Source organism: Carya illinoinensis, chromosome 2 (genome assembly GCF_018687715.1).
Source record: "Carya illinoinensis cultivar Pawnee chromosome 2, C.illinoinensisPawnee_v1, whole genome shotgun sequence".
Taxonomy (NCBI): Eukaryota; Viridiplantae; Streptophyta; class Magnoliopsida; order Fagales; family Juglandaceae; genus Carya; species Carya illinoinensis.
Genome location: NC_056753.1, coordinates 5101603 through 5112040, shown reverse-complemented (window position 1 = coordinate 5112040; position 10438 = coordinate 5101603). Strand labels below are relative to the sequence as shown.

The following is a 10438-nucleotide window of genomic DNA, read 5'->3' as shown; positions in this document are numbered from 1 at the left end:
CCTCTAGAAGAGGGGAGTTCGACGTTAGAAATTTTTATCTTAGGTCTCTCCCAGAAAGGTCCTCCTTCCTTTACCAAAGGTAGGGATACTATCTGCCCTATATGGGCGTGTAGTCTGGAACCCACCCATACCCATACTTGAGGCAGGTGGATTGCCTGCCCATCCCCTCCTAGCATGACGGGCGGATGGGCCGGGTTGCAGGGCATCCACCTGGCCTTACCTGAAGATATTGAAAATACAAGATCATCAAATGAAGCACTCCTTACATGGACAACATCGTAATGAAGGTTCTAATAAGAGAGAAAAACTTTACCCGTCATCCCCATACATCATATATAATTTTTTATTTTCTTACCAAATGTGTAATATATGAATGATGAATAGACAAATTTTAAAAAAAATTAAAAAATTTAAAAAAATGTGTAATATAGTGTACGGAGATGATGAGTAACAAAATCTAGATGGATGACATAGGCATCAATGGCGATGGATTTGATGTTGTTTGTAGAAAAAAAGTAGAGGAAACCATTTTCCATCATTTTTGTTGCTTTGTGGCGTGATTAGAGTTTTGTAGGCATCCACGTTTCGCTTATTTGGGATATGAAAATTCATGCCTTAATGAAATGGCATGTTGCAGTCATAATTTAAGGCATTGCAGCTTGAATAATTCCATCGTGTTTGATGCGTTGCATATGGAAGGAATGCAACGTTCAAACTTCAAATTGTGAGAAGCCCGTACCATAAGAAAAACCATTTATACTCAGTTAAACGAAGGCTGCAAGCAATTCCCATTTCTCAAATTTTCTGGAATTTGTTTATTTGTTTTTCTTAGGTGCTTTTGCAAATCTTCTCAAAATTTTCTTCATCTCAATCCAAACATCTCTATACCAAAACAATCTCAAAATTGATTTTCATCAAAGCAACTTGGTTTGATTTCCAAAACTAGAAAAGAAGACAAAACGATATTTCCCAAACATATTTTCAATGAGCACCGTACCTTCGTCAAATCCCAATAAAAACATCTCTTTGAAATTTTCTCAATCTAATGCTTGGTCAAGTCAACTGCAAATGCTCACAAAAAGAGTTAATAAATGAAAACCAGTCGTCCCAAGAGGAGGAAAAAAAAAATGACATGTCCATTATGGGCTCAATTTTGGTAGCACCAGTACTTGATTTCAATTCTCAAGTGGTCACCCATGTACACAAGTTGTGCTTCAGCCATTGAAGGTATAGTAATACATAGCAGCAAGCTTTCAGTAACTGAACGCAGCGAAATGTGAAGCAACCACCCAGCAACGAGGGATCTTTGGAAATACCACCCCCTCAAACAGTGGCTGCATCATTGGTCCTCTGAAGTTTCATTTCCAAACATGAATGAAGTAGCTCTGTTCTGCAGTGACCCAAAAGAAAAGTAACAGAATCCAGAAACAGGATGGCAATCACTGCACTTTTTCACCCGCAAGATCAATACGTGCTTCAAAATGGTCTATACCAGTCTTAGGTCGCTGGTTTTTACTCCTAAGAACCGAAACCTGAAAAAATGTGGGTTTTGATTTAAAAAGCTCTAAATCTATGTCAGGAGCAAACTAAACTTAATAAAGGTACGTAATTGATGCTGCCTTTTGTGTCACCAGCCTTTCATAATCTTCAAAACATTTATATACTGAAACTTTCTTTTCATTTCTATTTGTAGACGTAGGCCTTAAGACTAAAACCTTGGCAGTAAAGTTTGAAATAGAGAGGTTTGATACAAATAACAATTTTAGTCCATGGAAAGAGCAGAATGTAACAATCTTTGACTTGGGAAAGAAAAGATACGCTATCTGTTAGTGCATCAGGGTTTACTCAAAGCATGAGCAACAAGCACATGGTGCAATTCAGAGTCTCTAGCAGATCAGATTCTAACGAGGTTGTAGAGGAGACATCGGCTGCAGGGTTGCAGCTGGTTTAAAGTTTGGGATATGCCTAAGCCCCACGCAATTCGTGATACCCGAAGCAATGGTCAAACACACTCCAGAGAAAGGTTAACCCATAACAAGTCATTTTTATGAATTTAAATTATTCTTGATCTGACAAATATTGATAGAAAAGTTACTTTTCAATCAGGATCAGGGCCCTACTTTGAAGCACTTCATCAAAACTATGTTGAAAGGATCCAAGAGTGAGATTATTTCTGTTGAGGACATTAAAGATCTTTTGAAGTTGAAGGAGTTCAAGGTGCTGAGAATTTGGGTGGAAACCTGGCCTAGGGTCTTTTGGTTAGAGGTACACCCACGGGGTAAAAACATAAGATCTATTGCTTCAGTTTTTTCGTATCAAAGGGAGTAAGAAAGAATCCTATGGGCGTATCTGGGGGCTTCAGCTTTTGCAGAGTTTTGAGCCGCTTTGTAATCTTCCTAATCTGAGATGGTGAACCTTTCTCCTCGTTGTCCATGCACCTAGGCTGAAGACCAAACCGTGTATCTCTGTGGATTGCTTTGTTATATTTTACTACTTTGATTTACCGAAACAGCTGACTACACTCACAACACCATTCTTTAAAATCATCTTAGAATAACTTTCTTAGTATCTTCTTAAGGTATAATGCATTTGGACGATCACAATGTATGCCATTCATTTTCATCATACATGCCATCTGCCTCCTGGCATATTGCATCGTTTAAAGTCAGTTTACGCTAGTCCAAAGTCAAAAAGGCATTTATGTCCTGGTATCTTAGAGATGGACAACAAAATAATGTCTTTCTACCAGGGTTCAAAATTGATATCAAACTCCAAAAAAAAAAAAAAAAAAAAAAAAAAACACGAACATACATAGAAAAGGAAGAGAGGTTTGAGAGACTATGATTCGACAGAATGTGATACCTTGGGCCGATCCATAGAGTTTCCAAAATATCCTACTCCAAAAGACAAGGAGGAGTAAGCAGCTGCAATCTCTATAGCTCTGAGCTTCGCCGAATTTCCTGGAACCTGAAGCAACATATAAATACATAATCCCTCCAGACAAGCAAATGGAAAGGTGACAGTCAGAAGCTCACCATTATTGGAGCATCAGCTTGTACAAGTAGAATCCCCGCACTTCTATCAGTACCATTGTTTTCTTGAATAACAGACCGTAAAACTTTCATGCAAGCAGATGCAGGACCAACCTGTGAACTATGCGGGGAATAGAACCATGTCAGATTCATATGCTTTATGCTGATAAGGTGCAGCACAAAAGATTCAATTATTATTTCAACAAATCAATGGCAGAAATGTCTCCAACTTCTCTTTCTAAAATCAACAAAAAATGAAACAGGAAAAGTTAAATCTCCAGAAATACAAAGCAATCATGGCTATGTCTAGTAATTGAAATGCAATCACAAGCCAGTTTTTTTAGACAAAAACTAAGCACTAATTCGATTCCCAGCAAAAATGTGTAAGCTCAGCATATACAGTAATATAAAACATTTATAACAACCAAGGGGGCCATATATGCACTACAACTTACCCACCCTATGTAGGTTATTCATATTCCCAATGTAAGACTCAGGTGTTACAATAATTGACAAACTTGACAAATAGGAAAAAAACTGTGATTCCCCATTCTGATAAGCAATAAGGGTAGGTCATAGGTGGTGTATGGGGGATCCCACATTGTTTGAGAAGGAAGAAGTTCTTGCTCTTTATAAAATTCCAATGAGGTTTCAATTGTATCATTGATTAGTCCTTTTGGAATATAGGCCTTCTATTGGAGCGTTACAAACGGTATCAAAGCCTATCCCAACCAGAAATGTGAGACTTGAACCATGACACAAACAATGGACTGGCCCCAAGAGGATGTATGGAATATAAGGGGGAAGACTATGATTCCCCATTTTAATAATTAATAAGGGTAGATGGTATATGGGATCTCACATTGCTTGAGAATAAGAAGTTATTGCTCTTTATAATGTTTCAATGGGGCTCCAATTGTATCATTGATTAGTTCTTTTGGAGTATAAGCTATGTGGTTTGGGTCTTCCATTGAGGCGTTACGAAAGCAGTCAATTTCTATGCCTATACATGAACGGATCAATCAGCAACTCTGCTAAGGCTTGAACGAATTTAGATCTGGGTCATATTGAAGGGAAAAATCAAGTTTTCTCACCTCAATATGATCCATGAAAGCAAGAAAAGATATTCAAATACATTTATTCTTTAACCAAGATCTCTAATTCAAAAGCACCAGTGTACCTTACAAGCATCACCAATCCCCCACGCCCCCTGCCTTCCCCACCAAAAAAATATGAATCAATACTCCCTTGCAAATATTCTCACTCTTGATAATGACCCAAGCAATATAAAACTAGTAGCTCTGGCATCCCTCAAATTGTCATAGCCTATTATCCATACTTAATACTAAATTGCAACCAACCGACCATTAGGCAAACTAGGTACAAAGTCTTGTCACTTTTAAACTTACATGAACAAAATATAGCATTTGGAACTCGTGAAATGGGGTGAAACTAGTCCGGTTTGGTCTGGGTTTGTACAGTTTTTAGAACCAAACCGGTATACACTGGTTTTGAAAATTTAAGAACTGATACCAGACCGATCCACCACTGAAACTGGAACTTCCGATTTTTCCGGTTTCAATCCAATCCGGTCTGGTCCCTTTTTTCAATTTTCCGGATTATCTATGTTAGTAATAATATAATGTTTACATATACTAAACTATTAGTCTATTTATATTATTGTATAAGTATATTATTTTATAATAATTAACACATACTAGTATAATATTAAATTTAACTATAGTCTATATAAGTTTTAGACTTTTTATATGAGTATATATGATCAAATGTGTAAAAATTTATTTACAAAAAGAATATATATATATTATGATTAATTGTGCCAAAAATGTATTTATCATTGATATATATATCAAAAGTAAGTTATATTAATAACTTAATAGTACTTATCAAAAAATATTAATAACTTAATAGTAATGTTTATGTTTAAAATTAAAATTTTATGTTATATTAATTTTATATTATAAGATTAAACTTTATATGTTATATAAATGTTATATTAAAAACTATAAGATTAATTTTATGCTATATCACATGTTATATTAATTTTATGTCATAAGATTAATAGACTTGAATAATAAGATTAGAATTTCATGTTATATTAATTAGAAATTTAGCATATAATATATAAAATTATATGTAATATTAAAAATTATAAATATATATCGGTTCGGTTCGGATTAAACCAATTTTCAAAATATGAAAACCAGGACTGTACCGGTTTTGGTTTTTAAGAACTAGTACAGCACTAGACCGATTACAAACCGGACGGTCCGGTTGGTTTTCCCTTTTTTTACACCCGTACTTGTGAAATAAACAGTTCAAATCCCGGAGATTTAGAACTACAATGTAATAAAAAAGAAAAAAAAAAAAGGTTGGTTGAAGCTGACACCCAAAAAAGTCATTTTCGCAATTGGTTTTAATTACAGATAAACTAAAATTTTATTGATAGAAGTAAACAGGCATAACCCAAGTATACAGGAAGAATACAAAGAGAACCCTGAGTTACAACTTGGGGACTAGAAATGGATACACAATAGGTTTTTTTGTTTGATAAGCATGTTCACAAACGATAAAGCTATAACAGTTTTTCCTTGAGAAGAGAGATGCATACATTGATGATGAGACACAGCACTCCCGAGCAGCAAAACCTTTCATCAGGTACTCTCCTGCACCAGTAGTACAACATCCAGCTAAAAAGGGAGCCCCAAAGGGGCCCTTTGAGGATGCCCAACAACCAGAACCATACATTGCCGCTAGTCCCACACGCCCAGCAACCTGGTGTTTTTATTTTTATTGTTTTAGGATAGACAAGTTAGAAATAATCAACAAAAGTAAGAGACCCATTTAAGAAACAAAAATGCATATTACAAGAATCCTCATAACCTTCAATGCAATACCACCACTTGAGGCCCCAGATGCTATGTGCCCTTCAGCATCAACACAAATAACTCCAACAGTGTCCATGATGCAATCCTCTTCCAAAGCACTAGGTATAGTTAATTTACCATCCCCATTCCCTCTTGAAGGTTCACATAGTTGAGCTTCTAAATCCAAAAGATAAATGAAACTCAGCTATGTAAAAAGTCCTCAAACTTCATGATATGTTCAAGAATGTTTTTTGGTTGTACCTATTAAAAAAATTATTTTATTTTATTTTTTCACAGGGGAGGCGCTTGTGTTATGGAGAGCAAACAAACAACAATATCACCAAATCCAATATAGACAAGTTGGTTCATAAAAGTATAGAACATAAAGGAGCTACTTACACAATGGTTTTACAAATTGGGTTCAAGTGCACACATACTTGACAACAGGAGTACACGATTAATATATCGATTTTGGAAAATATAACAGCTCATAAAATTAATAACTATTGAAAAAAATGAATGGAGATTAATACGAAAATCGCATTACATCAAGATCTACTTATATTGGTCTAGGTATGGAAAAGGCTAATTCAGAGTTCTACATATTTCATCTTGCATAGGATGATATTAAATGTAAGATACTACTTATCAAAACAAATATTAAATGTAATATACTTCTTAGAAGCACAGTGGCACAAGAAGGAATGGAAAGATCAAATACCATGTGCAAAGGAAAAAGATGCAGATATGAACAATTATTCCCACTGCAGACATTTTTTTTTTTTTAAAGTAATGTTCCCACTAGAGACATTATCAGTTCTAAAATGGAATGGATTGATCTGGCAAAATCAGATGAAGATATAATACCCAATATTGGAGCAGCAGTCTCTTCTGGACTGCAAGAAAGTCCTATATTAGAAGTTTCTGTCTTAGATTTGGCTTCATCAACCATTGCTTTGTATTTTGTCCACTGTGCTTTTGCCCTTTCTGTAATTAACCACTGTTTCAAAATGCACAAGATCAATTTACACAATTGCTAGAAGTGAGAAAGAACACTAATGCTGAAAGATCAGAGGCCTTATAATTGTAAACTTGACATATCAACATGATATATATCTCTGGTCCTTTGGGTTCAATTAGGAGGTAGTAAAATTTGGGTAGAAAAAGTAAAAGATATGACCTCATCAGCTTCAGCTATAGTTGCTGGTAAAGCAATGCCCTTTGACTTTGCCCATGTTCGAGCTCCCTCACCAACCAAGAAGCTGCATAACAAGCATTTTTTTTTTTTATATATATATTTTTTTACGGAGTAAACTATCAAAAAACTTTTTTTTCTGGAGTAAGTTTGAAGAATGAAATCATAAGGTGCCTTTACTCCTCATGTTAGCAGAACATAACTGATTTCCATCAGTATTAAACTCTTTTTCTTTTAATAAAATAATCTGATATCGAACTATTATCAAACCAATGTAGCTAATAGTTAAACATTGAATACTCATGGAGAATTGCATTCCATAATCAGACATCTAGAGAGGGGGCCAAATCAAGGACATATAAGCATTTGGAAAAATCAGTGTCTTTGATCATGCATTTTCAGGAATGCGTACTTGGTAGTTATAAATTTATATAAAACAGGCATAGAAAAGAAATTATAAAGAAAAAGGATTTCGCCCATCAAATTTAGAGTGGGTGGGGGGGATTTATGGATCATGTTGCATGATACTTTTCCATAATTGTACATAAAAAGAAAACTCTTATCTTATATAGGTGAAAAGGGAAAGAAAGATGTTCCTATTAAATTATATATAAAAAAAGCCACTGAAGCAACAAGTTTCAGAAAAGGAAGGGACTAGTCATCCAATAGATTAAAAGTGAAGTAGGGCAGGGCAACCATTACATGGGAGGCATTCGACCCAACAAAGAAGATCCCATAATTTGATCCTTGGCCAATGATGCAGCAATCTGGATGGCATTTCGTACACCTGGTCTACAACATATGAAACAGACATTCATAACTTCTCTCTCTCCTTCTATCATTTTTTACAAGTGACATCCAGTAAATTCTTCGGAGTGTATATTGCAATGAAGATACAAGACCAGATTTATTAAGAGAATCCTATAGCCCAAAAAAATTATTCTGACGACACAGCCTCATTGGTTAACTTGGAAAATATGAAATAACTAGCATTAAAAATACCTGACACTGCCCCTACAGCTCCAAACGCTCCAGAATCACCATCCATAATACTGGCATCACATTCTACACGACCATCTTCGGTCAAATTGGAGCCTCGACCCGCATTGGTAATAGGATCATCCTTTAATAAAGTTTTGGATCATCAAAACTCCCTAAACATTATATAATAGATCTACAAGAAAACTAACACACCATCAAATGGTTCAACTCCCAGTATAGAAGGAAAAACCTCTCATCCTTCCTATTGCAAAAAATAAATAAATAAAAATAAAGGGGCAAATATTGGATTTTCTTGAGATCCAGCTTATGCAAAGCAAATTAGACAATCAGTAACCAAGATGTCAGGCAAGTAAATATTTCTTCCCAGCTCTAAATTCCTCTCACTTTATAAAAGCCAAATACTTTGAACTCTTGCAAGGGACGTTTCATTCTACTTCTTAGTATATTCTTTCATCTAAATTTAAATTCCCCAAGTCCATAAACCTTAACAGAATACTCTTCTAAGGAAGAGCAGATTATCTCAATTAAGAGTTCACATGATGGAATCCCACACCCAACATAACTCCCTCCAAGTAAGCTGCCACAAACAATTTTTCCCAGAGTATATGCCATAAAACTCCTCAAATATTGGTTTATGCTTGCATACTAATATTCCAATATTTTGAGAGATAAAAAATAAAGTATTCCTTCTATATTATAAAATTATGAATTTTTATCTCTTAAGCATGACAACGACAACATCATACACTAAGCAAACCAACAATAATCAAATAGACAAATGAATACATACATGATGAGCGTGCGAGTGTCTGGAAAGAAGAAATTATACCTCTAACACTTGAATGGCTGCCGAAACAGCATCTAAGCATCTGCCAGAGCCCTAAAACAAATAGAGCAAAGCAAATAAATCATACACACCCCTCTAAACCAAACCCTCTCGTACTTCGTCTGAATCACGCCCCGTTTACTAAAGCATTCTAAAAGTAGAAGAAAAGAAAAGAAAAATGCCTGCCAAATATTCTGTCAACACATAGCTTCGTTTCTATTAGAGTTCAATCCAAATTCACAGTGTTCCTTGGTACCCCTTTTTCTGTATTTAAATGACGAAACAAAAGTACACATATTTAATAGCATTTCAAAAAGCAGGTACATGAAATTCGTACACTTTGAATTTGATATTTTATAATTTTCCTCGAGTGGGTTAAATTTAAAGGGAACCAAAAATGAGACGTTTGCATCTGTTTGTGTGTGTATGAGAGAGAGAGAGAGAGTGACCTTGTGAAGAACAGTAGAAGCGGCGAGGCAAGCGCGTTTCATGGCGGACCTAAGGGCTTTCTCGTTGGAAGGGGCATGATATCCAGCGCCTACGTGCACGGCAACGAAGAATCTATGGCTTTGATCCTCCACCATGGAAGCCATGCAATTATGTCGTCTACGGAGACGTCGGAGAGGGAAGGAGAGTGAGTTCTAATTTCGTAAGATATCAGTGAAGGCGAAGTGGGGAAGGCGACCAAGATACCAAAAAAGTTTCCTCAAACGCTTTCGTAGGTGACGTCGTTTTAGAAAGTAGCTGAGAACGAGTAGTCCAGATGTTCGCACGTGAGATTTTCTTGGAGCAGAAATGGATTTTATTATCACCAATTATATCAGGTTTTTGAGTGACTTTTCAAAATAATAATAATAATAATAAGTTTTTAATTTTATTTTATTATTTCATTCATAGTAAATATATTTTTATAAAAATTTTATATAAAGTCATTTTTACGTATTTTTTATGTATTCTACTAAAGTGATTGGCTATATCAAGTTTTTTTAACATAAAATAATTATTTTGACTAATCACTTTAGTGAAATGCACAAGAAGTATGTAAAAGTGACTGTATACATATTATAAAAATGTTAAAAATGAGTTTTTATTGATTTTAGGGAAAGGGAAGGGATGTCCACTAACAAATATATTTGGATCTTTTTAGATATATTTTTGTTGAGGTTTTAAAAAATAGTGGGGCTCATTGATAATATATTTAAGTAGAAACTTTTCAAGCTTTTTGAAATTTGTTTTGCTTTGTCATGAAAATTGAGAAAATATGTTTTGATGAACTATTTTTGAGATGGTTTTGGTCTAAAGATGTTAAGGAAAGTAAGATATTTTTTTCAAAACTTGGACAAAGAAAATCTTGTTGCCAAACATCTAAACCACACGTGCATCCCTTTTTCTCTTGCCTATTTTTTTGTCAAATATTACAAACTTGTTTTTATAAATCCCAGAAAGGAGAAAATAAAAAGGGGCGGGGGGTGGTTTTGGTAGATCCTGCATTTTG

General features: G+C 34.9%; 1 protein-coding gene across 3 annotated transcripts; it reads right to left on the bottom strand.

Annotated features, from left to right (window-relative positions):
• Window positions 1–965: 965 nt before the first annotated feature.
• On the bottom strand, window positions 966–9668 carry LOC122298472 (putative threonine aspartase). 3 transcript variants are annotated; one of them, XR_006239426.1, is made up of 11 exons: window positions 9393–9668; window positions 8947–8997; window positions 8118–8238; window positions 7818–7902; window positions 7101–7182; window positions 6788–6920; window positions 5937–6097; window positions 5665–5828; window positions 3036–3153; window positions 2863–2960; window positions 966–1532 (listed from the first exon to the last, which is right to left on the bottom strand). XR_006239426.1 is itself a non-coding variant. In XM_043108236.1 (11 exons), the coding sequence occupies exons 1-11, from the start codon at window positions 9534–9536 to the stop codon at window positions 1440–1442; spliced, it is 1254 nt and encodes a 417-aa protein (XP_042964170.1). In that variant the 5' UTR covers window positions 9537–9666; the 3' UTR covers window positions 966–1439. The 3 variants fall into 3 exon arrangements, 2 of the variants coding, with proteins under 2 accessions (XP_042964170.1, XP_042964162.1); XM_043108236.1 differs by having other exon boundaries at window positions 2863–2967; window positions 5937–6094; window positions 9393–9666; XM_043108228.1 differs by having other exon boundaries at window positions 2863–2967; window positions 9393–9659.
• Window positions 9669–10438: the final 770 nt, after the last annotated feature.

What these genes read in the sequence shown, in the direction of transcription:
- LOC122298472 (XM_043108228.1), bottom strand. Translation starts at nt 9,536, where the DNA reads ATGGCTTCCATGGTGGAGGATCAAAGCCATAGATTCTTCGTTGCCGTG. An exon ending in AGCTGTAGGGGCAGTGTCAG is followed by an intron (nt 7,903 to 8,117) that starts GTATTTTTAATG and finishes GTTGTAGACCAG; the next exon opens with GTGTACGAAATGCCATCCAG. An exon ending in TTGGGTCGAATGCCTCCCAT is followed by an intron (nt 7,183 to 7,817) that starts GTAATGGTTGCC and finishes CTTGTTATGCAG; the next exon opens with CTTCTTGGTTGGTGAGGGAG.